Genomic DNA, 27,724 nt, shown 5'->3' with positions numbered 1-27,724 from the left:
ACGGCTCTGCGGTTCACACTAATAGGACATTTAGTCTGTTTTTATTTATAAAGCTATTGAAACAATTTATTTCAAATGACAGCAGTGCTGTTACATTTTGTACTGGGTTTTTTCCTTTCCCTCTCTTGCTCTTTGTTCAGCCTGTTTCTTCACAATACTACTTTGTAATTGTAATGCAAATATTAAAATGAAAGCCACAGACTACCATGAACATGTCCCCTTCTGCTGTCTTTTCCAGGATTGTGTGTCGACTGAATGATGCAACAGGTTACAGGGTGCAGGAGGCTCAAGTGGAAGTGTGTGTGAGGGACTGCATTCATCCTGACTACAAAGCTGTCTCCACCAAGGCCTTTACTTTTGTGGTAAGAGTTGCTGGTTTAGGATAAAGTCAACATCTTTAGGTCTCAAAGCCGCGATTGACCTGTCCTATTGTCTGCTTGTGTGTGTCCCTTCTCAGTCTCCATACTTTGCCCATGTCAATCCATCCACTGGGCCGCTGTCTGGAGGAACAAGGATCACCATAGAAGGCAGTAATCTTAACGCAGGCAGCGCTGTGTATGTAAAGATAGGACTCCATGCCTGCCGCTTTGAGAAGTGAGTAAATCTATTGCATATCTGTCTGTTATTATTGTTCTTATTATCATCTAGTTTCCAAGGAATTTAACAGTGTTGCAAAAAACATCACATTTTGCTTTCTGCACTATTTTTCTGATGTTTTAAGATTAGCTTAAATCTGTGTATTAACTAGCCAAGATTTCTAGTATTCCTTCATTCTTTTGACAAACTACGGTGTGGACCACTCTGTATTTGCAAGAAAATGTCACAGAACGCATCATAGTGCACTACAATGTGCAAAGTTTGGACACCCCTGGTCTAGACTGTCATTTTTGTGTAACTTTTAAGGTGTATTTGTCCCAGAAATGGTGTTGGGTTTCCAAATAGACCTCTGCAGTGGTTGCAAATTAGATACGTTCTTGGTAATAACTGCATCGTTGAGTTATTATATTTTTATTCTTTGAAGCATTTGTTTTTCATAGATTGGTTTCCTTTTCCAAGGCAACAAGTGACAGGTCGATCTAATGAGCTTGGACCTATCAAGTTCTTTTTATATCATAGCAAAGGCCAATTTAAAGCTCTGTAGCACACTCTGAGAAAGGTGAACATAATAGTCTTGGCCTTTCATTCACTGAGCAGCAATAACCTTTATGGCCAAAGTAATGAACTGGATGCGTCTGTCTTTTTAATGTGTCTTTGTATTCAGCAGGGCCTCAACTTTAATCAAAACCTATTTACCCCGAGTCACTCATCCGCTTATCTCCCCCTGCAACCCGTTTTCCTTCTTTCACGTTTTCTTTCGCTCTGTATCCCCCATTGGCTTTCTTTTGTGTTGGCCACAACCTTGTCAGAAATACATACGTGACACCACAGGCACTCTCAGCGATGACAGTGTTGTGAAAATAGTTGCCATGGAAACAGAGGACTAGTGGAATGTGGAAAATCTTAAAAAAAACACCCTCATTTTCTTCTCTGTTCAGCCACCTCTTCAGTGCCCCCTCTGTTTGAGCATGCATGGAGGAACCTGTTAAAATTGCATCCTGAGTGACAGCAGGGATTATATTCATAAAAGGCAATTGCACATTCCGTGTTCTTACATACTGTATACTCTGTGTATGCGTGTGTACGTATGTACAATGGTGTGAAAAAGTGTTTGCCCCCTTCTTTATTTCTTTTTTTTTTTGTCACACTTAAATATTTCTGATCATCAAACAAATGTAAATATTAGTATATTATATAGTGTGTTATAGCATATTATATATACTAATATTAGTATATTATACTGTATATGATTGTTAGTATGTTAGTATATATATTAATATAGGCAACACAACTAAACACAAAATGCATTTTTTCAATGATTTTTTTTATTAAGGGAGAAAAAAAATCCAAACCTACTTGGCCCTGTGTGGAAAAAGTGATATTTTGAAGTTTTTTTTCAGCTTTGACATTACCATTTCAGAAGGTTGTAGCTTGAAAATGCTGCAATTGTCCAGGGTGTACCCGCCTGTCGCCCGAAGTCAGCTGAGGGGAAGCTGTATAGAAAATGGATGAATGGGTAGCTTGAAAATGGTTAGCGATAAAATATATTACAAATATCAGTATGACCCAAAGTTTGTGATGGGAGTAAATTTACTCATCTAATGTGCATATTATGACATCACCAGGCTCAGAATTTGTCAGATGCGTAGAAAGTTAGAAACATTGCAGAGAAATGCCCACAATGCTCGGATTGAAATTACAGATGTCTGCCATCTCACACATCTCACACGTCTGTATATAACACATATATGTATGTATGTATATATATATATATTTCCATCCAACCTAACTTCACCTCACTGCCAGTTGTCAGCAGAGAGCTTCACTTCATCATATTCACCATCATCTGCTATCTCTCTGTGGATATCACCCTCCCTGCAGATGACGGAGCAGGATTTGTGTACAGATCAGCGTGTTCAACTCATATTCAAAATTTCATACTGTGCCACCCTGGCATTTGAGCAACTAGTTCACTTTCACTTTTGCAGGGAGCTATAGCATGGGAGATAAAAGCCTCTACCGGCATTTACCATATTTCTATGCAAATCGACCGACCTCCACACACTTCAACATAGTCAAACAGATGGACTCACTAAGGGCCACTCCCCTATTGCTTGTGTTTCACCCTGACAGGGGAGGACAGTGAAAAATAAAGCCCTGTAGTAGAGTTCAAAGTTTTCTTGCAGGTCACAGCTGGTCGCTTGTCTGATCGCAAGCGAGTTACATCACACAGAGAGACGACCAGCCTCATCTGCCACATCTGATCTTTCAGCTCGAGAGAGCACAGTGGGGGAGGACAGACAGACTGACACGCTCATGAAACTGCTGCTGCACACACTAAAAGTTGTTGATTGGGGACTGACATTAAGTGCATTTTTTTGGAATCATTTTAAATAATTTGAGTTACTCAAGTAGAATTTTTTAGAATTTACATTTTTGACCATCAAATATGTGGAACCCTTTTAAGAGTGGCACTTTCCTGTCTTTTGCTAATCCAGGCGAAGCAGCAAGGAGATAGTGTGTGTGACCCCGGCGGGACAAGCCCCAGGCACCACCCCCGTCATGGTGGACATCAACTCAGCTGAGTTGAGGAACCCAGAGGTCAAGTTCAACTACACAGATGATCCCACCATCCTCAAAATTGAACCAGACTGGAGCATTGCCAGGTAAGAAGAACATATGGGTGTTTCCTTACACAGACTAATGATTTATAGTCCGGATCAGTCCTGAAAGTGATACGTAGTCAATAATTATGAGTGCCCGCTTTATATGTATAGGCTATAATAAAATTCATAATTGACCTCAGCAGTGTTTGATCTACAATGCTGCTTGATGCCTCTATAGCGCAGATACAAACGCACCAATGCATTATTAATCCCACATGGTGGTTGCGCTGTACATTAATGTCGTTTTTTTTTTTGTTGGGTTTTTTTATGGGCCTAACCAACTAAACTGAAATATGGACTCCGGTGTATAAGCTCATTGATGTAATATTCCATCAATACTCCCTGCCTGATCTCAGTGGAAAGAAAAACAAACATCGCTCTCAATTTTCAACCTCATCTCTCTTTTTAAAGACATATTATTTATTCTGTTTATAGTCGTGCATGAAAAGTAAAGGTTTGTGAGGAGTGCTCCTGCAGCAGTGTGCTGCTGCTTGATGAGCTGCAGCAGAGATATACACTATGTGTAAATATTACTTGACGTATTGAAATGAGGCTGCATAGCCATGGGAAGATTTTCTTGCGCAAACACAAGCTGTGTTGTGAAGTGTAAAAAATAAGTAAATAAAAAGAAAAAAAAAAAAAAAGCTTGAAGCAACCAAATGCTAATATGCTCACTAATATGACCTAGAAACTGCTCCATTCTTTAGCTCACTTGGTTCTCATTTACTTCAAAAGTACACAGTAGTTCTAGGAAATGTCTGTGCAATTATTTCCAGAGTTTTCCGTCTTATTTTTCTCAAATAATAGGTGCTGAACTATGGGTGACTTCAATTTTTTATTTTCTGAAAAAGGATTAAAACCAATGTCAGTATTTATTGTGATACTAAAATAAAATGTACAATCTATGGCCTGAATATACTGTACCTTTGCATACTTTCTTACTGTTTAAATAATAGCTCATAATGATGATACGTGTTGCCGTATTTGATAATTTGAGTATTTTGTTTTGTCACCTATTACAACCTTACCACTTGTCTTGTGGTTTGTGGTTCATTCAGAGAAGGTGCATGTCCTATTTACCTCATCCAAAATGCCAAGATGCCCTCCCTATTGGAAGACATTTTTGGGCTAACACAAGAGGGGTGCAATATTGCAAGGATTGTGTAATTTACAGTGTAAAAAATGTAGACAAGATATTTTGTTGTCTTTAAGATTAGCTTACTGCTGCTGTTCTGCTAATTCCCCTTGCAAATGTTCCTCTATTAAAATACTTTTGTCTTTTCAGTTTTAACTCCATATTCTATTGCCTCTTGAGCGCCTGCCAGTCTCCTTAATGCCACTCAAAACCCCTAAGCCTCCTCTGCACTCAATCATTTCCTTTCTGCTAGCTCCTCCTTCAATCTCATCACCATCTACCCTGGCTTAGAGATGTGTTTTGTTTTTTTTTATTCTTGTTTATTGAATAAAAAGCACAATATACTTCAGAAGGTGTCCCTGCCTAAGAAATACAGCATGTATCAACATCTGTTCTATACTGACTCCCAGTGCTTAGGGGTCTATTTTTAAGTTGTGTGTTAACTTATTTAGCTGCTGTCAGAGTGGTTCACATCAGGTAAAGATCAGCATCTCAGACCAACAGAGGCTGTCAAAGGCAGCAAAGAGGAGTAGGACTTTTGCCCGTGTTGCCAACGTCTCTGTTGGTCAGCATCACATGGGCTCTGAATAGGTCACAGGTGTAAAGGTTACACAATATGTCTGATCACTGACAACGGGGGCCATTTTTGAGTGTATATCTCATGCACAAAATACCACAGTACAATTTCAGTACATACAACTTAATATCGCCTTAGAGGGGGCTTTGGAGAAGCATTCAAAGGTCATGGTGATGTCAGCCTGTTTTGGGTATACTGTATTTTACACAAATGAATGGTAGAAAATTCATATTTAAGGCAGTAGAGAGTTATTCACAACAATCTATGAATTATATGTACAAAGAGAGCGATGCCTTTCAGAAGTTCAGAAAACATGTTCTAAGTTGTTGCGTCATATGTATAATCATCTCTTTCAGTGGAGGAACTCTGTTGACCATTACGGGAACCAATCTGCGGACCATCAAAAAGCCTAAAATGAGAGCCAAGTATGGAGCTGCCCAGTCAGTAAATGTAAGGACGCATCCAGTTACTCTCACAGAGTTTTGAAGTGACAACAGAAAAATGAGTAACGTCTCTGTGTTGTGTTGTTGTTATCCAAGTCACTGGTGTGTGTGTGTGTGTGTGTGTGTGTGTGTGTGTGTGAGTGACAGGAAGAAAAGCATTGACTCTCACGGAGAGTAGTCGTTTGGTATCACCTGTTGGTTTGCATAAATCTCTAGACCCAGAATATGAGACGAGCCATCGTTTTCAGACTGTTTTTAGAGAAAAAAATACCGTCTTATATTCAGGTCAATATGTTAATTCTCTCAAGTATCTCCCAATGACATCTCTATATATTTTTTCTTTGCTCTCTCTCACTCTCTCTATCTCTCGAAATACTGATTTTCAAATGATCCACACATTCTTGGGACATACACTCACCTGACCTGTCAGTCAAGCAGCCAAGGGCCTATTTTCTGTTTGTTTTTGATGTTGAATTTCCTTTTAGCAGCTTTAACCTTTGAAATGTCAACCAGTAATAAAGCGGCTGCAGCAAATCCCCCTCTCTTCACCTATAGCACCATGGGGCTTAGCTAACCTTTACCCCTCACCGGCTATTTTGCTCATAGTAAAAAAATAAATAAAATACTTTGCCTTTGTCGCCCCTCTCTGCAGTCGATTTTGTTTTGCTTGGTAAATTTTTCGATTGACCTATGAACATAGTTATTTTGTAACACACCTTTTTTTTCTGTCTCTTTGTAAATGTGACATCTAGTGACAAACTGTGCGGCTGGCAGGCTTACATTCTTATTTGCTGTCCAATGACTGATTTAAGTATTAAACTCCTAAGGGTTTCCTCACTATTTACACACCTGATGCTATTAATCCAGCACTCTTAATTATGGAGAGACGTAGTCACTGATAACAGATAAGCTTGTATCAGCTCTTATGTATACACTACTTAGTGAGCTATTATTGTGCAGCAGTCAGATGAGAGATGATATGATTACCTTTTCTCTCAAACCAATTATCAGTTAACCTGCATTACTTATCTGTGATTTGTGTTCCCTTTTCAGAATTGCACAGTAGTCAACAACACCGTGATGGTATGTCTGGCTCCCTCCGTGGCCGGATCTGACAAAGGTTTCTCTGAGGTGGGCAGCAGTCCAGATGAAATCGGCTTCATCATGGATGATGTACACTCGGTTTTGGTGGTCAATGAGACGTTCAGCTATCACCCAGACCCCGTCTTTGAACCGCTGAGCCCCAATGGCATGTTGGAGCTAAAGCCCAGCTCTCCACTTATACTTAAGGTAAAATTGCCTTGTGCTTTTAAAAGCATTGATCCATTTTTGCTTTATTTTATTTTCTGTACCTGCTTGTGTTTCACATCCATTACATCTTTTACCTAATATGCTTCTATTTGACTCATGCCATCTCTCATACAATAAACCTTTTGGGCTTTCTGCTCTCTTGCATCACCTTTCCTAGTTTATTACTTCTGTCAGACTTGCTCTGAGGAAAAGGAAGACCCTTATGTCTGAGTGAATAATGTCATGGTGGACTTTGCTGTAGCTTTGCATCAAAGCTTTTTGTATTGGAAGTTCTCTGTAAAAGTTTTGAAAGGCAAACTTTACCTATGACTCAAAGAAGGTGAGTCAGTGTATCCTACTGTCAACAATTTTAAAAGCTCGTACTACTTTTTGAGCTCCATTAGCCTTCCAATCAACATCTAAGGTCAGCGATGAGGATGCTGTAGTCATTTGAAATGAGTGGTTCCAAGCTGTATTTACACATCCACCTCCATCCTCTTGCTTTTAATTTATTTCAGTACAGCTTTCTTTCATACATGCCTCATCCTTCAAGCGCATTTCTTTGCCTACAGACTTTTGAAGGAGAAATGGGTGCTTTGAAAAGGCATCTTTTAAAATAAGGTTAATAGCAATATATGTGTGACTTTCCAATGACTGTCCAATGACCAGGTTTCTTTCAAAAGAGACTTCATGGGTGCCGTTTAAATCAAAACATCCAGATACTTTGCATTTACAGAAAACTAGGATACAAATATATTTATGTAAAATAAATAGCTGGGTTTGGTCTGACATGATAAAGCTGTTGCCATGGTTACCCAGCAAACAACGTACACCTTGTCAAGTGTTTTTTTTTTGTCCTGTTGACAGCACATTGCTGATGAAACAGAAATTATATTTGACTGAGGTTTAAATTGCAGCTAGTTAACCTCCTTAGATGCGCTTTTCCAATTTACGTTGGCCATCATCGATGTAATGTTTAACTCAAGCATGTGTGTGTTTTTCAGGGCCGTAACCTAATTCCTGCAGCCCCTGGAAACACCAAGCTGAACTACACAGTGCTGATCGGGGAGACACCATGCGTCCTCACCCTGTCTGAAAGCCAGCTGCTGTGCGAGTGGCCCAACCTGACAGGAGAGCACAAAGTTACGGTCAGTCAATAAAACTGCATTTAATGTTTATTCATGTGTGTTTATATTTGGTCTGTTGTTATGCCATTTGTTATGCTTTGTTACCGAGTGTGAAAGCAACTCTAGAAGTAACAATTTCATAATGTTGCAATATGCTGTGTCATCACTCCTTTGTTGTATTTTTCCAACCCAGAATGTCTGGATTTTTAAATGATTTTCTAAATCAGTGTTTTTCAATAGCTTCTGTTCTTGGTGCCATTTCATTTCAGCTGTTCATCCTCTTTATGCACATCAATCCACTCCCTGCCTTTTCATTCTTTCAACGATTTCTTTTCTTTCCTCAAAACATAAAACCTAAATCTCTTTAGTCATTGTAGATTTCCTATCCACCCATTCATATATCAACACACACAAAAACACACATCCTGGCACTAATATTGCTTGGGGTGTTTGCAGATGTATTTATGTTTTAGAGGCTTTTCATTGGTCTTGGCTGGCTGGTGTACTCCTGGGGCTTTGAACAGTATTGATATTCAATAGAGACCCAAATGGCTTGTGGGCGTGGGGATGCCTGGGTCTATTTTTTTTCCTCCTGCATTTGGAATTTCTTAGATATAAGCCAGCTGAAGAATTAAAAAGAGGGGGAACTGGTGAGAAATATTGTAATGTTTAATGTGCCCATGCCTCATCAAGCCAAGAGTATTTTTGCAATGTGTTGCGTGACTGAGTGTATGTATGTGAATGATTTCAGGTTTGGACTTGGCTCAGCTGAGAACAGCTTAGTCACCGCAATAGTTTCAATAACATTTATATTGTTCAAACAGTGGATTTAGGCACAACCCCGAGTTAGATTCTGTTGTAGTTGGTTGATTGTTGGCTGGTTATTTTTATGAAGTACATGTCTTTAATTGCGAAAATAAAAAGTCTGCCTCTGCATCCCTGCACTAGGTGCGTGTTGGAGGCTTTGAATACTCACCGGGGACTTTGCAGATCTACTCAGACAGCCTTCTCACCCTGCCTGCCATCATCGGGATTGGAGGAGGAGGTGGCCTGCTCCTGCTGGTTATTATTGTGGTACTCATTGCTTACAAGAGGAAATCACGCGATGCGGACCGCACCCTCAAACGGCTACAACTGCAGATGGACAACCTAGAGTCCAGGGTGGCCCTCGAGTGCAAGGAGGGTACGTATATGTCATAACACGCAAAAAGTTATTTGCATATAATAATCTCCTGGTTCATGCACTTCATTTTGCTCTCTGAATAACTCCTGTGTCCCAAAATAACTTTCTGCAAATCTTTCCCTTGCTACGGCTTACCTCAAACACTGCACAACCCCAATTAAACAGCGCGATCCGTTTTAGTCTGTACTTCCTCACTTGCTGTCTTTCTTCCTCCCTCCACTTCCAAACGGTCCCCCCGCTGTTAGGTAGCAGCAAAAAGTGTGTGCGGGGGTGTTGGTGTGTTTCCAGAGGAGTACTTTGATCTGAGCCAGCCACCAGATGTTGGCTCTCCACCCTGTGAGAGAGCAGCCTGGCTGGTCTTCCTTGCGTTCACAGTGAGAGAGAGGCAGAGATGGGGGATAGATAGACACGGGACGCAGAGGTGGGACAGTGAGAGGATAGCAAGAAGGGAGGGGCTTGGCAGCAAATTAAGCGGGGGCGGGGAGGTTGTGAAAGCGAGAGACTTGCACACCAGCACATTAGCATAAATTAATTTGGCAGGCAACTGCATGGATTCAGCAAGTGCCTATTGATGCTGTTAACTGGTTTGTCTGGTATGGAAGGCAGACGTGATAAAAGAGTAGAATACCGATAACCATAATCATGAGCGCACAATGCTATACTGTCCCGCTAAAGATCAAATAAAACAGGCATTGTGCCTACTAAAAGAGATGTGCAGGTTTGCTTTAAATGAAAGTTTTTGTCATGTACTTGTATATAAAAGTGGTATAGCTACAAAGCTTTTCGCGGGCTAGGTTTCAGATCAGAGAAGAAACTATCAAAAAGGGCAATGCCATTTACATAGTAATGCAAGAAATTCCACACAGTCTATTGTGTTTTGGAGCGTACCGCCATTCATACCTCAAGTCATTTTTACGACAACATACCTTTCTTAGGAGGGAAGAGAACATAAACGCACACATACTGTAAGCCAGAAATAAAAATAAGTACAATCAAAAAGACAGCATATCCTGTGCAGTATGGGAAAGATGCCCCATTGAGGAGGCTAAACACCAGTAAGGATCTTTGGGCCCAAGTAGTTTAGTGCCTTGCTCATCACAGAGGGAGAAAACCGGCATCCCTTGGGCAACTTTCCTTGCTTTTGTAATAGTGTACGATGTTTTAACTAATTAATATATCAATATTAGAATAAGACAGTGAAGTGAGCCAATGTATGAAATGACAGGCCAACATATACATTTACTGTCATCAGTAGACGGTTTAAAGAAAGAATGAAAAGAAGGAACTTATTAGATACCAGCGATAAATGGATGGATGCAAGCAAGGACAGGCATCCATGGTGAAGAGACGGGTGACCTCTAAGGTGTCATTTTGAAGTCAAGCAAGAGGAAGAAATAGAGAGAGGATCAGAGGGATACGGTGACATAAGCCATTTGTTAGTCTGTACTTTGGAGTGTAATTTATCGTGGCTTTGTTTGTGGGTGTGGGTGTGGGTGTCTTCAAATGACTGGGTAGGACACACCCTCAAACATGCAACTCTGCTGACATATTATACAACAAATAAATAACTGAACAAAACTTCATCTACATGTTATTGATGAAAAATATTGTTGCAGAAAGACATTATTCATAAGTATTCATAGTCATTATCAAATCTTGATAATCATGTTCTACCTTCTGTCTTGCGCAGCATTTGCTGAGCTGCAAACTGACATCCATGAACTCACTCAGGAGCTAGATGGAGCAGGAATCCCCTTCTTGGACTACCGCACGTATGCCATGAGGGTCCTCTTCCCTGGTATTGAGGACCATCCTGTGCTCAAGGAGATGGAGGTATGGGTTAGCACAGAGACTACACTACACACAAACTGTAGGTTGACACACACGATGAAATTAAATTACTTTTGCAGTTATACTGTACAGTATTAAAAAAAAAAAATTTACAAACCAGCTTCCTAATCTCGTGATATCTCCTTTACTTCAGAACTACTAATTGTTTAAATACTGTGCCACACACAAGTCAGTGAGGAAGGAGAGCTCTTTCTTTGGTAGGAGCCAATCACGAGCTATCAGTGCACTCACTGGGGCCGCACGGAGGCCTCGTGGTTGGCATGCTGGCCACAGTGTGCAGGAGTTTGCATGCTCTCCCTGTGCATGCATGGGTTTTCTGCGGGTACTGCGGTTTCCTCCCACATTCCAAAAACATGCATGTTAGGTTAACTGGAGACTCTAAATTGCCCATAGCTATGAATGTGAGTGTGAATGGTTGTTTGTCTATGTATGCCCTGCGATTGGCTGGCGACCGGTCCAGGGTGTACCCCGCCTTTCGCCCACAGTCAGCTGGGATAGGCTCCAGTATACTCCCGCGACCCTAGTGAGGACAAGCAGCATAGAAAATGGATGGATGGAAACCGGCTTCCATCGTCCACAAAACTTCAGTTCGTTAAGTCAAATACACTTAATTTTGATGTTGTACTAGGAAGTCTGTGTACCTCCCATCATTTCACTGTTGCTGTTATGCATGGACTGTGGCAGGTATACATTTAAGATCCTCAGTATCAGCACCATGCTCTCAACTATATTCCAAAGGGATAGTGTAGCGCGACATTGGATTTTCATTTGTATGGCCCAGGCAATCACAGGCCACAGTAGTGCGCTAGTAGGCAGATCAATTTCTTATTACAGCATGAAGCTCACAAGCCTGCTTAAAGGGAGGAAGAGAATCGGTGGAGAGCGTGTGGGAGGGTAGTGAGGGATGGAAGGAGTAAAGGAGAAGGATGGAGCATTGGGAACAACTGTGGAGAGCATAATGGGTAATAGGCAAAAGTGAAAGAGGATGACAATAAATTGTTTTATGCATGTCGCTGGAACTGAATCAAATTTCTTTGAATGAAAGTAGACAAAGAACAAGTGTATCAGACGACAAGCATTGCACTCGTGGCTTTGTCACTGTGTTCTTGTGTAATTCAGCACATATTATTTTTTCCACATTCCCTATGCTCCATTTCTTTCTCTGGTCCCACTACGTATTCTCCCACTGCCAACATTTTCTGGCGTTTGTTTGGTTCTGTTTTCTCTCCTATGATTTACTACTTCTCATCCCTCAACCACATTCTTTTTACTCCATCCATCTATTCGCCTTCTCATCATAATGTTCCAAAACCTCTCCTCCAGGTCCCTGCTAACGTAGAGAAGGCGCTGACATTGTTTGGCCAGATGCTGACCAAAAAGCACTTCCTGCTGACTTTCATCCGCACCCTTGAAGCACAGCGATCTTTCTCAATGCGAGACCGCGGCAATGTGGCCTCTCTCATCATGACTGCGCTACAGGGGGAGATGGAGTACGCTACAGGTGTCCTCAAACAGCTGCTGTCTGACCTCATCGACAAGAACTTGGAGAGCAAGAATCACCCGAAGCTCTTACTCCGAAGGTATGAAAGTGAGGAGTTTATATCAGTGCAGTGTATATTTTCACTGCATAGCTGTCGTGTGTTGTTGGGTAGCAGGACAGCACAGGAGCTTTTTTAGAAGCATATGTGACGTTTCGTCCGCTCTCTGTCAACCCTGTCGCTGTCAGAAAGGATTACACCCCTGAGCACACACATTCCCAATGGAGCCGCAGTCAGACAGACCCCTCTCTCTCTCATGCACACACACACACGCACGTGCAGACACACACACAGGTAGTTGGGGGTACAAGGATGGAAGAGATGTCAGGAGAGAGAGGAGAAGGATTTACAAGGGTGTGTGTAAAGGATAGAGGAGACAGTTGATCAGTAAAGGGAAATGTGTGCAAGAGGAGTGAAATAGAGGGCAAGAGTGAGTTTGGGGTGAGTGGCCTAAGAAGTGAGAGCGAGGTTGGTGGATGGAGTGCAGGGACAGAGGAACATGGTGACTGAAACCTATTTGACACAGGGATCTTGCAAAGTTGCTTCAGAAGGCCAGGCATTAGGTCACCCTTGTTTTTTACCCAGAACGCAGCAAAGGCGGGATATTGCCTCAACCGTCCCAGCTTTCCGAGATTTACTTTTACACAGGCATCGTCCTGCCTCTCTGATATTTCTGATGTTACCTACAAAGGTGCAGTTAATCCATGTCATTACAGTTCATACACCGACAGGAAAAAAAGGCGGAAGAGTCAAGGCTTTAGCAGGGAGTGTAAAGGGGGGCTTGAGCGAAAGTGAGCAAAATATCTATAGGAAAATTTGTGCTAAAACCAAATTGATTGCTGAATAATAAACCCCCTTTACACAGAGCTCTTACAAAACAGCCGCATCACGCCCCTTTAGGAAGGGCCCACAATAAGCCGCCTTTGCCTTTTACACAGAACCCAATGACGTCAGCGCCAGCATCTATTGTGATGTATATAATACAATACTTGTCAGACAACAACATTGCTTTTACTACAACAGGGAAGGCGAAGTGGCACCTGCCCCGTCATTCATCATCTATCATCCAGGCTATGTTACGGCTCTGATTTAACCTACCCCTGACGATAAAATATCCTTGCCATTTATCAAGAACAGCAACATTTGAAGGAAGTGTAAAAGTGGGTTTTATATGAAGGTGCAATATGGCCCAAGAATGCAGTTGATAGGCTGAAGACTGAGAAGATTAAGAACAAAACTAGTTCAGACACAATTAGGGAAATAGCCTGTCTCCAAATAAGTAGGAATTTGACATTAAATAATAAAAGTTCTTTTTTTTCCCCCATTTTGCCCTTCTCCCTGGAGAGATATTTAATTAAAAATCTAATCAAATAAATGACTCTCCACTAGTGTGCCTTTGTGAAGCCTTTTCCTATCCCCTCCAGGGGGAAATGGTCACAACATGCTGTCCTTGCTAAACACGCCACCAGCTTCTGGAGATTTAACTAAGACGCAAGACAAGACATTTCTCCAATTTGGGGGTATACCCAAGAAAGCAGATGAGTCATAACTTTAGTCAAACTTCCTGGGTATGAATTCATTCTGGACAGGAAGCTACATACAGTATCTTTTGAGTACATGTTTGAGAACTTTGGGACAATGGGTGCTGGCACATCGCTGCACTGAATGAAAGGATGATACATGTCACCCCCAATCAGGCCCTGACATGCCCACGAGCATGTTCTGTCCAGGTGTATTCACCTCCCTCGTCCTCCAGCTCGCCATTCCTTGTTGCCTCATCTTTCATCTGCTACATTTTGCTGACAGCCATGAAAAAGAAAGTGTTCCACATACATCAAACAACATTCAACAGTCAAATGGGAGGCTGTCGGAAGCGTAGGAGTTCACGTCTCGTTCCTGCTACGGGCTTTCACTAGCTGGTTTCTTTTGGCCTAGTTTCCTGTTTTGGGTTTTTTTTTTTTTCATTTTTATTTTCCTCAGTCTTGAAACAACTTCAGCACAAAAATGTTAAAATTCTATTTTAGTGGTGCTGTGTTTTATCATTCTGCCTTTCTCCACCTTTTTGCAGCCTGTGCGAAGCAAATAGTCAATATTTAACAGAAGTCATGAATATGGCCCAGTTAGACAACCCTGTAACCTCCACATAGTTATTAAACCATGCAATGGTTCATTCGACAACAGTGAGAAGCAAGTTTGGCAGACAGCAAAGGGTTAAAGGTGGAAAAATAGCCATTAAAGAAACCAATAATGCATATTGACACTAGATTTGGTTTTGATGCATTCAATATTTTGCTGGAGAGCGTGCATATGTGAGGAAATTCCCCTCGTGACATGGCAGGATAGTGATTAATGAGAGAAGTTCTCTAATTGTACTAATTGCTGTGTTTCTAATGAAGATGAGTGGGTTTTCTGGGAGGAGGGGAAGGTGTAGATTCTTTACAAAGAGTGAGTTCTTTTCTATATGAACCTAACCTTTTAGTTTGTATCGTATTTTGTAGTACAGTACAGTTAAGGATTTGTAATTGTGCTTAGAGGTGTGTTTTGCTTCTTGAGATTTCATTTTTGTTTCTTTGTCTTTCCCAGGACGGAGTCAGTGGCCGAGAAGATGCTCACTAACTGGTTCACCTTCCTGCTCTACAAGTTCCTCAAGGTAAATCCACAGGCACACATGTTTTGCAGCGATTCCACTTGCAATAGAGTAGAAAAATCCCCAGTAACCCACACAGCTGCAGCGTTAGATAAGGCAGAGGCCGCTGGCTACCTATCTTTTACCTCTGCCTTTCATTTGGTCAATGCTCCTCTCGCTTCCAAATTGAGGAATTTATGCAGTCTGAAGCCGTGTTCAGACACAGCTGGTCGTGTTGTTGTGATTGCCAAAGCTTATTCCCCAATCCTCTCAGTGTACCTCACTTGATTATTATAGAGCCAGAACGTGTGTGTTTACCTGCATGAATACCTTATATGTAAACATAAGCGAATATATGTGCCTTTCCCCTTTTAAATTGCTTTCTGGTATAGTGTCAGAGAATTATTGAGGCTTAAACTTTAAAAATCATATTTCCCCTGGTTACATTCTTTCAAATGCATATTCTACATTCAAATACTGTTGCAGCTAACCACTCCGCTTTAAAATTAGCATTCTGGTGGACATCACCTCAATGAAATCCTCAAGGGTACCCAAAAAACAGGGCGAAAATCAACACAGACCAAAGCATACAAATTCACGGTATAGCATAAAATAACATAATCGAGGTATGAAGCAGAGGTTTTATAATGATAATAAAAAGTTGGTGTGAACATGTTTTAAATGAAAAATAGCACATAAAATTGCTTGGGAAAGTTTTAAGGGGTCACATAAAAGATAAAGGTCAAGCAGGTATTCAAAAAGAAAGACACTTTTACTTATTAAAGTCAACCATTTTAAAATCTCCTTCTATCTGTGACCGCACCACATGCTCAATTTGCACAGGCCTTTGAAACAGTGTAATATGGCTTGTGCATTTATTCAGACAATCTATTATTAATTCATCCAAATATTGGGGAGTGTTCTGAAGTTCTGTTTTGACGTCAGTGTTGTTGAGCAAGAAGGTCTGTGTGGATCTAGCACAACTTCCCATAGCTGGCATGTTCTTCTTTTGCTCACAAACTAGCTAAGTGAATCAACAGCACCTCTGCTGGCTGCAGCTGTGTAGCGTACTTCGTTTAGCATCGATTGCTTTAAGAGCCGATTTATCGATAATCAATTCCACACATTCAACAGAATTTGTAACGTTTTTATTCCCAATACTATGATACATGTCCAGTCTGTCTTGGCGTAATGAAGAATTCAGATCGGAGGACTAAGGGGTCGGGTTCAAAGAACTTTGTCCATATGGTGAATCAATATATAAAGTGTTGAATATACTGTAAAACGACTTTTTACAACTAATAGCCATCTCACAAAATAGTTCACTTCTTGGTGAACTAATGTACTCTAGACATACAGTATGGGTTTCTTCAGGATCGGGATCGGCTGCCGATCTGCTGTATTTTGAAGATCGGATAATATCGGCTTCTGCCACAAGATCAGGCCGATCCAGTTGCCGTATACCTTTCGTAACTCTGGGCCACACGCCAGTATGGTAGTTGCAGTAATGCGCCTCAAAGCTGGTTGCCACTTGACTCCCGCCACCCGCAAGAAGAAGAATGCAGCACCACCATGTAGACATGACTGCGGTGTACCGTGGTGAAGTTAGTTTCACGTTGGACGTTGGATATTCGGCTCTGTAGCTACAGCCGTAGTTTCCCCTCAATGTGCCCGGACTGCTGTGTCACTGCGGGGAGCTTGCACTGACCATCTAGACATTATTGCCACCCCTATGTGAGTAATGGTCTCACCTTGGCCACCCAAATGAAAAATTTCTGGCTCCGCCACTGCTCACACTGGAAGTGCTGCTGTAACTCTGAATTTGTATTGCGCTGAAGAGTTTGTTTAAAAAATGTTTTTGATCTATTCTAAATCAGACCACAAATTGGTTATAACCACGCCCATTTTTTCCAATTTTGTCTTTTATTGGATCCTTTATTGGATTAGGGACCTGACTCACAGAGGTTTGTTACAACGCCAAACAATATTGTTGGTCATGCTGTGTAATAAAAAAAAGTACATTCGCAATACTTTGCTTGCTTTATTTTTAATGCTTTGAAGAGCTATTTTTATAACCATATTCAATTCCACAGATTCATGTTTGTAACAAAAACGGATCAGTACTGCATTGGATGGCATCAGATCAGCAAGACTATTTAAAAAAAAAAAAAAAAAAAGACTATTTAAAAAAAAAAAAAGTAAAAAATTGGATCGGAAGCCAAAAAATGTGGATCAGGACATCCCTACTTCGATGTGAAATGTATAATACTTAATATGTGATATGATGATGAATATAGATATCATCATATATTCTGCCTTCTATATTACACCATGCATTTTATTGTGATTAGTTTTTATAGCATGTATGGATGTAATTTAGCACACGTGTATGGTGCTGCAGAAGGAAAATAGGTATTGAACCCTATTATTGGAGTGGGGGCTCCACCCCCTCTTTTAAAGCATGGTGGGTCATTTGGGAGCTGCACAGACGGGCATTGCTTAGTTGGCAGAGGGAGTACATGAAAAAGAGGTGAAAAACATGAGATTGCAAGTGGGAAAGAGCGAGATGAAGGCCGAGCATTACATTTCTCGTTGCTTGTTTGACATGTCTCACACAACAAAGTGCTTCACCAAGCGTTTTCAGTCCTCAGTCATTAACCTTTTAACTTCTCCATCAACTGCCACTCACACTTTCTCGGATTTTTTTTTTCCCCCTCACAAATACTAACGGAGGGTGTTTTTTTCTAATGAAGAAACTCAAGGGAGAGATTGGGTGTGTGTGACAAAACAGTCAATTGTGGTTAATAAGGGACAGAGCTCCAGCCAAGGCTAACACCAAATGTTGCCATATGATTCACATATTTCAGAAAAAATGTCATTATCTCAGCCACTCTATTTATGATCCACACTATCATTTTTTTTCTCTCGTTTCCAGGAGTGTGCTGGTGAGCCGCTCTTCATGCTGTACTGTGCCATGAAGCAGCAAATGGAGAAGGGGCCCATAGATGCGATCACAGGAGAGGCCCGCTACTCCCTCAGTGAGGACAAACTTATCCGACAGCAGATTGACTACAAGACTTTGGTCAGTGCCTTTACTGACACACTCACTTGGTTGGGTGCAGGAGGGGAAAACGTCATCTAGTTGGGTCAGTGTATTAATAGAAATTGATGTACCATCTCCCATTCATAGACGCTGCACTGTGTGAACCCAGAGAATGAGAATGCGCCGGAGGTGACTGTAAAGAGTCTAAACTGTGACACAGTGACACAGGTCAAGGAGAAGCTCCTGGATGCCGTGTACAAGGGCACACCCTACTCTCAGAGACCGAAAGCCTCGGATATGGACCTGGGTAAGAACAGGAGCGGCTACCAGACATACAGAACACACAAACTACAGTTCTATGCGAATTGCACAGAAAATCTTGAGGGGAATAATCTGTGTGTGTTTATCAGAATGGCGACAAGGAAGGATGGCTCGCATCATCCTTCAGGATGAAGATGTGACCACCAAAATCGACAATGACTGGAAGAGACTCAACACCCTGGCTCACTACCAGGTATGATGCTGCTTTGGCTTGACTTGCAAAACAGTGGAACCTCTGAGCTTGAACACAATCAATTCCATGATGCTCAGTGGCCTACGATTTCTTTGCATATCACATTGGAAATAATGGAAATTAGGTTAATCCGTCGAACTGCCATCATAAAACTTTTACTAACTGTACAGGTAATGTTAGGTACATTTTCAATATTTTTGCAGTGGCAAAAATTGATGACAACTATTTTGGCGTTCGATTTTTTTTTAATTTAAGTTTTTTTATTTAAATATCCTCTGATTTCAGCCTCTCAAATGTGACTATTTTTTGACTTCCTTAGTCACCCATGAAAGCAGACCTATTATCTTTGTGTTTGAGACCAGTGGTTCCCAAACTTTTCACAGTCGCGTACCCCTTCAGACACCTGACTGGAAGTTATACCCCCATTCCTGCACACTTAAAAACAAAAACCACACAATGAAACATCTTTGATATATTATGAAACATATTATAAATTATGGCATTATATATATTTTTTAAATGAAGTCTTATTTCTCAACTGCACACACAGGCTACTAATTTAAAAAAGAGCGGTTTTAGAGGGCTAAGATATCTCCTGGCAGTTTTGTCTTCTGTTTAGTGAATTTTTGCCTCTTGTCTGTTTTTTATTTGCTGACCAAACAACTAGCTGTTTGTATTTGGTTCACATTGATTTGATCCATCTAGGGTCTAACCAAAACAAAAAGCTTCACATTAATCGACTAAGAAAATAATTGTGAGTTGTAGCCCTTAATATTTGTAACTTTCATACTAATAAAACAAAACCTTTCCAGAAATATTTGTCAAATTCTCTACTGTTGACCTAAAGGGCATTGAACCTGATGTGTTTTTTCTATTTCCGGCCTTTAATTGTGCTCATTTTTTGCAGTGTTATAACTCATCTTAAAAATGTTGTTTCAGGTGACAGATGGCTCAGTGATTGCTCTGGTCCCCAAACAGAACTCAGCATACAACATCTCCAACTCGTCCACATTCACCAAATCTCTCAGCAGATACGGTACGAGAGAAGGTGTGTGTGTTTGTGTGTATGCTAGTGTGCATTCATACTTACCTCTAAAAGCAACATGTCTTCATACCAACCTCCGTATTTACATTAAACTAATCGAACCGCGGGGGGGCAAATTCACTCAAACAATGTCAAAGTGATTTTATTTTTATGTCTTACTTAAGATGACGATTTCCGGTTGCTTTTAATCACTTGTAAGATCGTTTCATGAGCGTGCCGTAGATGAGTTTAAGAGAGAATTTACAAGAGTGCTTTATAATACCAGCTGTAAAACATATTCTCTCTGTGGTCCAAAGTCACCATGACAGACCCAATAACACTCACGATGTACACACACAAGCTTTCTTTACCTCCGTGGATCTGGTCCGGATTCTCTCCTGACATATTGAACCACTCAATCCTTTCCTGCTTTGTCACGGAAATGACAAGCATTGAGAAGGAAAGCATTAATGCTCTGTGTCACAAAGTGGGGGGATCACAGTCCAACAAAGTGAAGGAGGACAGAAGGGAGAGAGCAAGAGAGTGACAGACAAATTTATTCTGTGGTGGAGTGACATGCAAGAAGAGGAAGCTGTCACTTTTCAAAAATGCCGTTCCATTTTTGCTCTCTGCAGCTGCATTACATCTATTAAGATGTACAGTACGTCCTGTTGTTCTGCTGTCTTGATAATCTTAATTTCTCCCTGAAATACAACATAAGAAATGATGTTTGGAGAAACTGCAGATGGTGGCAGTGCGATAGTGGTCAGAGCCAGAAGCACATTGATCTCATATGAGAGAGCGAGGGTTTGACTTGAGTTGAAAAGGCGTCTCCACAATTTTAGAGAATGCTGAAGACCATCACCTTGAAAAGATGTACACGTAAAAAACGGCATTTTACTGCTTTGCAGGTCTGTTCCCCTCAGGCTTCATTTGCACTTCGCCTCCGTGATGTTGAAATCTGCTACTATTCACACTGAAACGACTACATTTGGAGTTTTACTATCTAACGTGTAATTGGTGGCTTGTTCATGAGGTGCCGCCACGCCAAAAAAGTGTAATATTTTTTATTAAAATGATAAAAACATAATATAAATGTAACTAAACATTAATAATCCTTTGGAAACAAACATGCTGTATTCCATCCATCCATCCATTTTCTATACCGCTTCTTCCTCATTAGGGTTGCGGGGGCATGCTGGAGCCTATCCCAGCTGACACATTCTTTAAAGGGACCTGGCTCCCATGTAACTCAAACCCATATTTTTGTTTTGACTCTTTGTCACTCATTTGTCATGCATCCCGTTGTCGTCGCAGAGAGCATGCTGAGAACAGCCAGCAGTCCAGACAGTCTGCGCTCCCGAACCCCCATGATCACGCCTGACTTGGAGAGCGGCACCAAACTTTGGCACCTGGTCAAGAACCACGACCACTCAGACCAGAGGGAGGGGGACAGAGGGAGCAAGATGGTCTCTGAGATCTACCTGACCAGGCTGCTGGCCACCAAGGTAAGAGGAGGAGGAGGCAGAGGCATGTGTGCACCTTGGGCTAAAAGCTCACTTCCACAGGCAACAACCCCTGTTGACCTTTTTTTTGTGGTGGTCCCTGAGCTCATTAACGTTATTCATAACCTTTTGCACAAAAAATGTGTGTTTCTTAATTAGTCGGTTGACCTTTGACTATTGAGTTGTTTGTTGGTGTTACTGGGCCCTTTCTTGGTGGCCTCAGGGCTTATAGGCCCAGGCCTTTACCCTTCAATCATAACTCTCGAAATTCCTCCATGACTTCTAGGACGTACTGTCAGCATGGACCCATGCATCCTCGGTTGCTGAGTTGTTATTTTTAGCTTACCGGTGCTGAGCAAATCAATCATCATCGATGTGCTTTATCCTTTCGTTGCTGAGCTGCCACTTTGATGGATTGGCACCTGTCACTGTTTTCACTGCACTGGAATGGTTTATTGTATTTCATACGCATATAGTTGAGGCTGATCAAATGGCGGCAAATCTACAATCTAAATGTTACATTGGTATGTTAGGATTCACTTATTCCTCGATCCATTTCTGTCCTTCCATCCATCTGTTTTCTATGCTGCTTATCCTCACTATATGGGTATGCTGGAGCCTATCCCAGCTCATTTTGGGCAAGAGGCGGGGTACACACTGGACTGGTCGCCAGCCAATCACAGGGCACATACAGACAAACAACCGTTCACACTCACATTCATACCTATGGACAATTTGGAGTCGCCAATTAAGCTAACATGCATGTTTTTGGAATGTGGGAGGAAACCCGCACACGCACGGGGAGAACATGCAAACTCCACACAGAGATGCCTAACGGAAATTCAAACCCATTTCTATCCTGTTTATTCTTTTTTAGTGTCAAGCGCAAACTGGAGCCTATTCTTAGGGCAAGAACAAAGCACACCCTGGACTGGTCACCAGTTAATCACACGCATTGAATGCAGTCTCATGATGAACCTAAATGTTCACTGCACCATATTCACCATTCTGGATGTGTTTATAAAAGCATGCAAGATATCCATTGAAAAAAGAACGCATGTACACAGCAACTTTCCCTTCAGGCTGCCAACAGTGATGAGCTAAGCCTTCCTCAGTGACTCAGCTCATCCTGATACTTCCTCTCCCCTGATGTTTCCACTCATTAGCTCCAGATTCCCATTGTTCATGCACCACGTTGAACGCTATCAGTGACGCCTCAATCGGGGAACGATTAACAACAAGGCAAGCCAGGGGAAGTACGATTAGGGAACTGCAGTTTGCTCTTATTTATGACATCCCCACAGCTTTATGGGTTTTGGTTGCTGATTTCTTTTAGACATGTGAATGAGCCTAAAACTGCAGGTTGGTTAAAAAGAAGGTTTTGTTAAATGTGGACTGGGGGCTTGAGGAAGATATCACTCATTTCAGCAACAAAGGTGTTTTTTGAGGACTGAATATCTTCAGTGTGTGATGTGATTACAAAGAAAAGCAAAAGCATTGCAAAACACCCTAAGGCTGAACTCTCATTGGGCCCCATCAGAAATACCATAAAGCAGACGGAGCACTAAGCACCGTCACAAACAAAGTGGGAATAGTCAAGGAGAGCATACTCAAACGCCTCAAATGACAGCAGATGCTTACAGCCACACAAACAGCGGAGATACAGCATGCTTCCTAATTCACTTCATTTACAATTACAATCATTTTTCACCTCCAGGGGCCTTTTTTCAAGTGTCTCATCTCGCCTTCTGGCAGTTACCTTTTTTTGCCAACTAACCCAATCCTGCTGTGATTGATAGGGTACACTCCAGAAGTTTGTGGATGACCTATTCGAGACCATCTTCAGCACGGCCCACCGAGGCAGCGCCTTGCCACTCGCCATCAAGTACATGTTTGACTTCTTGGACGAGCAGGCTGACAAACACTCCATATCCGACTCAGACGTGCGGCACACGTGGAAGAGCAACTGGTGAGTTGAGTGTGCTGAGGGCAGAGGCCTAATTGGTAGGTTGGCTGGCTGCTCCACCAAACATGAGACACCAGCGCTGATTATGCAACATGTTTCCATTGGCCGTGTAGCGTAATGTTTAGGCTCTAATTGTCACAACATTTCCCTGCCTGCAGGATTTTACAGCTGTTATTATCATGGTTGTTATTATCAGATACACATGTTTGCTGAGCAGCACTCACAGAAAAACATAAAACCTCAGAAAATATATAAATGAACATTGGGTGTAATGGAGGATGTTGACCCTAAAGGGATAGGAACGGACTATATCCTACAGTAAAGCTTTTTTTTTAAATCTTAGCCCACCTTCTCCCTCTTCCTGCTCACTCCTTGTAGCCTTCCGCTGCGCTTCTGGGTGAATGTGATCAAGAACCCCCAGTTTGTCTTCGACATCCACAAGAACAGCATTACAGATGCCTGTTTGTCCGTGGTGGCCCAGACCTTCATGGACTCCTGTTCTACATCAGAGCATAAATTAGGAAAGGACTCTCCGTCTAACAAGCTGCTTTACGCTAAAGATATCCCCAACTACAAGAACTGGGTGGAGAGGTACGTCAAACACACACACAGAGTAGACCACCGGGTCTTCTGAAGACAATTAGTAATTGTTTGTGTTTTTGCAGGTACTATTCTGATATCTCCAGGATGCCGGCCATCAGTGACCAGGACATGAGTGCCTACCTGGCAGAGCAGTCACGACTGCACGCCAACCAGTTTAACAGCATGTCTGCGCTACATGAGATCTACTCCTACATCGTCAAGTATAAGGATGAGGTGAGATCTCACTTCACTACGGCAGCACATTCTATGAGCAAATGTCATCTCATGTGAATTTCATTTAGCATAGAATCAGACCTTAAGCCTAAAATGACGTCCACGTCGTCATGAATGAGGGTATTAACTCAGGCACATGGAGGCATTTATTTGACCTATTCATTTTTAGAAATGAATGATGCTATACGAGCATTGCTGCACCTTTGCAAACATGTTTATGTTCACAGAAAGATGCCAGGGAAATTCATCATATTTTGGACATATTTAAAGTGGTTGAGGCTTATTTCAATTCAATTCCTGCATAGTTGTGTTTGATTCATTGCAGCACGTTACTTATGTATGAAATCCAACATAATGTACAGTATGTGAGAACAGACGAAGGCTATGTCCACACCAATACGGATATCTTAATGTCTTATCTTTTCTGTGCGTTTTGGCCTCTCATCCACACACAAATGGAGGTTTTTGTCCTTAAAATCGGAGCTTTTGGAAAACTCCGGCCAGAGTGGAGTTTATCAAAAACTCCGGCTTCAGCGTTTGTGTGTGGATGTTTTTGTTTTTTTTTTTGGTTCGTGTCATAAGAAGTGTCCAACATTATCTCAGGTTTTCCATCTCGCCGTAAGTGGGGGCGGGGGGGCGCGTCCCACTATTTCAGAAGCACTGCTCTGTATTGCTGAACAGAGGCATTATCATGTGCTGCCAAGTCAGCTGTGGGTTGCTTGGTCAGGCTTCGGATCTGATTGGCCAAAATGCCAACGACAGCCAGTGAACGCTTTAAAATTCCACTCATGTGGATGGAGTTTTGGGTTTTTTTGGTCTGTTTTTTTCAACTCTAGATCGCGGTAAATGTGTGTTTTTGAAACTACGTGTTGTTGTGGACATGGTCTAAAGGGAAGTAGTTTGTCTCGCACATGAATCAGCAGCGTGGATGCACAGCAGCTTGCACGTTTGCAACAGCGGCCGACCTTTCTCCCCTCTCTCCATCCTCAGATCTTGTCGGCTTTGGAGCGGGACGAGCAGGCGAGGAGACAGAGACTGAGGAGCAAGCTGGAGCAGGTCATCGACACAATGGCCTTGACGAGCTGAAGATCATGCGGCGTCTCCTTCGTTCTTCACACGCCACCTCGCTCCTCTCCCTCCAGACGACAAACACAACTCCACCCCCCAACAATACAACAAACTGCAAAAGCATTGAAGCGGTATACTGCAAAATGGAGGGGGGTTCGGCAGAGATGGGCGGGTCTGTGTATGCCTACGTGTGTCTAAGTGTGTGTGTGCACGTGTGTGTGTGTGAGAGAGAGAGAGAGCGTATATTTTCACACATGCATTCATGGAGAAGGTGTCCATCATGTTGCTTTTTGTTTAGTTGCGTTGGAGTGACGGTCAGCAAAGACAATAAGAACTCCATGGAGGGCCTCATGTGCACAGTGGAGCTAATGGAGAGAGCTTCTGTGTCCCCATCGTAGTTTGTTTGTTTATTTTTTTTTAACTGTTTTGTATAAATGTTATCAACTGCCCACTCTCTGATCTCTCGCCACTTGTATTACTGCTGAATTTGCACAATTTACAGAACGCTACAAAGGAAGACTATATAGATATTATATATAAATACATTTTTAAAAGAAAGATTAGGGAGAGAACTTTTTTTTTTTTTTGCTTTCAACCATCAATTTGATATTTCAAGTGCAAAGAAAAACACACCGAACAAAGAAAAAAAAAAAAAAACAAGAAAAAAAGTTGTACTGTGCCATGTTTCCTTTGAATGTTGTTTAGTGCAGAGACATTTCGTTAGATGGAATGTGCTACCGTATGATTTTTAAATATGCCTCGTGACTGAAAGGATCCGTCAGAAGGAGAAGAAATGACAGCAGGCAGACGTCTTTGTTTTTGTGTCATGCTGCGGTTGGTCCTGAACACCAAATTGACGCTCCAGGATTGTTTTGTTCCGTTAAGGCTCAACAAGTCGGACCAATGAAGTACCTCCGCTGACACGAGACTGATGAGCGCCATGTGACGTGCGGCACAAGTGAGTTGGAGCTTAGCTGTAAAAGTAGGCTCATCGTTTTAGCCTGAAGCAACTCATCAATACCTAGACAATGTGTTTGTACAGGAGGTTATCATTCTTCTATTGCCACCAGTGGCTTTTAAGCTGAGGATTTTTCTCTATTTTTTTTGTTTTTTTTTAATCCCACACACTCAAGTCAGCTTTTTTGGACTTGGTGGTGAGAATTGTTGATTTTCCTGCTTGCCCTAAACCAAACTGTGGTCTGTGTACTGTTTTTCTTTTGTAAATCACTCCCCTCATTTTGTAATCAACATGTAAATTGTACATTTTTACGGTACGCTGAAGGCTGAAACAAACAGAAACTCTTTCAGTTTGCCTGAAGTTGAAGTACTTGATTGGACCTTGAGGAGGTCCAAATGATGAGCATCTGTGTCTTTGTGATGGAAATGTGACTTTGCTGCTTTAACTCTTGTACTTTGTTTTTTCTATCAAATCTTTATGGGGCTGTCATTCAATGCTGATCATAAATGCTGTTTGTTTTTGGGAATTTTTTTAAGCGAGCGCACCTCCCTAATTCTAAGTTGACACACACTATACTTTGTTTACATGTGTGCGACGTGTATGAGCCCGCTTCGACTGGATCCATTTCACGACTTAAGAGTTTACACACACATTTGTCTCTACGGCAAACATGTCCACATGACATTATGATGTCCTGTCTGTATGCGTCCATCAGTCTCTGCACTGCATGGGGTTGTTGCAGTGCAGAATGTGAATGACTAGTACAGTATAGATCAGTCCAATGTAGAGCGCAGATAAACAGAAGCACACAAGACAAAAAGCGGTGATGTGTCAAGCTTTTTTTTAAAAACAAAAAACAAAAAACGCATTCATTCTCTCTCAGGTTCACGTGTGTGTTTATTCAGTTTCATATTGTGTAGATGAGCTGACGGTAAGCAGGTGCTTCCAGAAGCGTCTTTACTGGTCATGGTTGCACTGTTTGTGACGATGGCGGACGTATTTGTTCGAAATGTGTTCTGAAGCATGTCTGTGTGTGTGTCTGTGCGTGTGAGACAGGAAAATCACGCTGGCTGGAGTTCGACGTACGGTTTCTGCACCTCAGACATGTTTAGTCACACATTAGTACAACACAAAGTCCTGTCACCTTTCTCTTTTATTTCCCGCTCTTTTCAGTCGTCAAAGTGAGCTACATACCAACCAAGACAACAAGGAATTTTAATACTTCAGTAACATTTTTAGCGGCTCAGACTTGAAGCGACCGTCACACAAGTTTGCAGGTGAACATTCATTGTGTAAATATTCTGTTATTTCCTATTTTGCAGATTTACTACTTGTAAATAAACACGCATCAAGGAGAGATTAAACATTTTTTGCTAAATAAAAATGTCTCTGGTTCTTTATTTTTAGTAAAATGCGCAGTTGGATGTACAGTCAATGAGGCGTTACACTGCATCAAGCTTCTCTGCACACAGGATACATATTAGCAAACGTACATATTCGGGCTGTCGTTCGATTAAAATATTTAATCATGATTAATCGTTTTTTTTGTCCAGTTAAGTTGTAATTAATCACATTTAATCATAGATGGAAATTAGTTTTTATCTATAATAAGTAGGGGAAATCTCTCTGTTGTAAAAGATTTGATACACAACTACAACGATAACTACATCAAATTTTATGTAAGGGGGTCAAGGTCAAGGTCAAATGTATTTGTATAGCACATTTCCAACAGTTAACTGGCCAAAGTGCTGTAAACACAATTCATAAAACACAACTACACAAGACACCTGATAATAA

At 41.5% G+C, this 27,724-nt stretch overlaps 1 protein-coding gene across 2 annotated transcripts in view; it reads left to right on the top strand.

Annotated features, from left to right (window-relative positions):
* LOC129186620 (plexin-A1-like) overlaps positions 1–27,290 on the top strand; it is a 195,374-nt gene extending 168,084 nt beyond the window's left edge. The window contains exons 14-32 of one of the 2 annotated variants that reach the window (XM_054785046.1): positions 239–362; positions 458–594; positions 3,096–3,263; positions 5,332–5,425; positions 6,472–6,708; positions 7,713–7,856; positions 8,784–9,018; positions 10,709–10,851; positions 12,193–12,449; positions 14,991–15,057; positions 17,969–18,115; positions 18,224–18,383; positions 18,487–18,590; positions 19,530–19,626; positions 20,932–21,122; positions 22,919–23,088; positions 23,464–23,676; positions 23,751–23,901; positions 24,892–27,290. In XM_054785046.1, the coding sequence (XP_054641021.1) occupies positions 239–362; positions 458–594; positions 3,096–3,263; positions 5,332–5,425; positions 6,472–6,708; positions 7,713–7,856; positions 8,784–9,018; positions 10,709–10,851; positions 12,193–12,449; positions 14,991–15,057; positions 17,969–18,115; positions 18,224–18,383; positions 18,487–18,590; positions 19,530–19,626; positions 20,932–21,122; positions 22,919–23,088; positions 23,464–23,676; positions 23,751–23,901; positions 24,892–24,987 (2,935 nt within the window). In that variant the 3' untranslated portion in view covers positions 24,988–27,290. Of the gene's footprint in view, positions 1–238; positions 363–457; positions 595–3,095; positions 3,264–5,331; positions 5,426–6,471; positions 6,709–7,712; positions 7,857–8,783; positions 9,019–10,708; positions 10,852–12,192; positions 12,450–14,990; positions 15,058–17,968; positions 18,116–18,223; positions 18,384–18,486; positions 18,591–19,529; positions 19,639–20,931; positions 21,123–22,918; positions 23,089–23,463; positions 23,677–23,750; positions 23,902–24,891 lie in introns of both variants that reach the window. The other variant, XM_054785045.1, reaches the window with a different exon arrangement.
* The last annotated feature ends 434 nt before the right edge of the window (positions 27,291–27,724 follow it).

The sequence above is a fragment of the Dunckerocampus dactyliophorus genome, chromosome 8 (assembly GCF_027744805.1).
Source record: "Dunckerocampus dactyliophorus isolate RoL2022-P2 chromosome 8, RoL_Ddac_1.1, whole genome shotgun sequence".
NCBI lineage: Eukaryota > Metazoa > Chordata > Actinopteri > Syngnathiformes > Syngnathidae > Dunckerocampus > Dunckerocampus dactyliophorus.
Note: the sequence above shows the minus strand (reverse complement) of the source record. Positions and strands in the feature narration are given on the sequence as shown.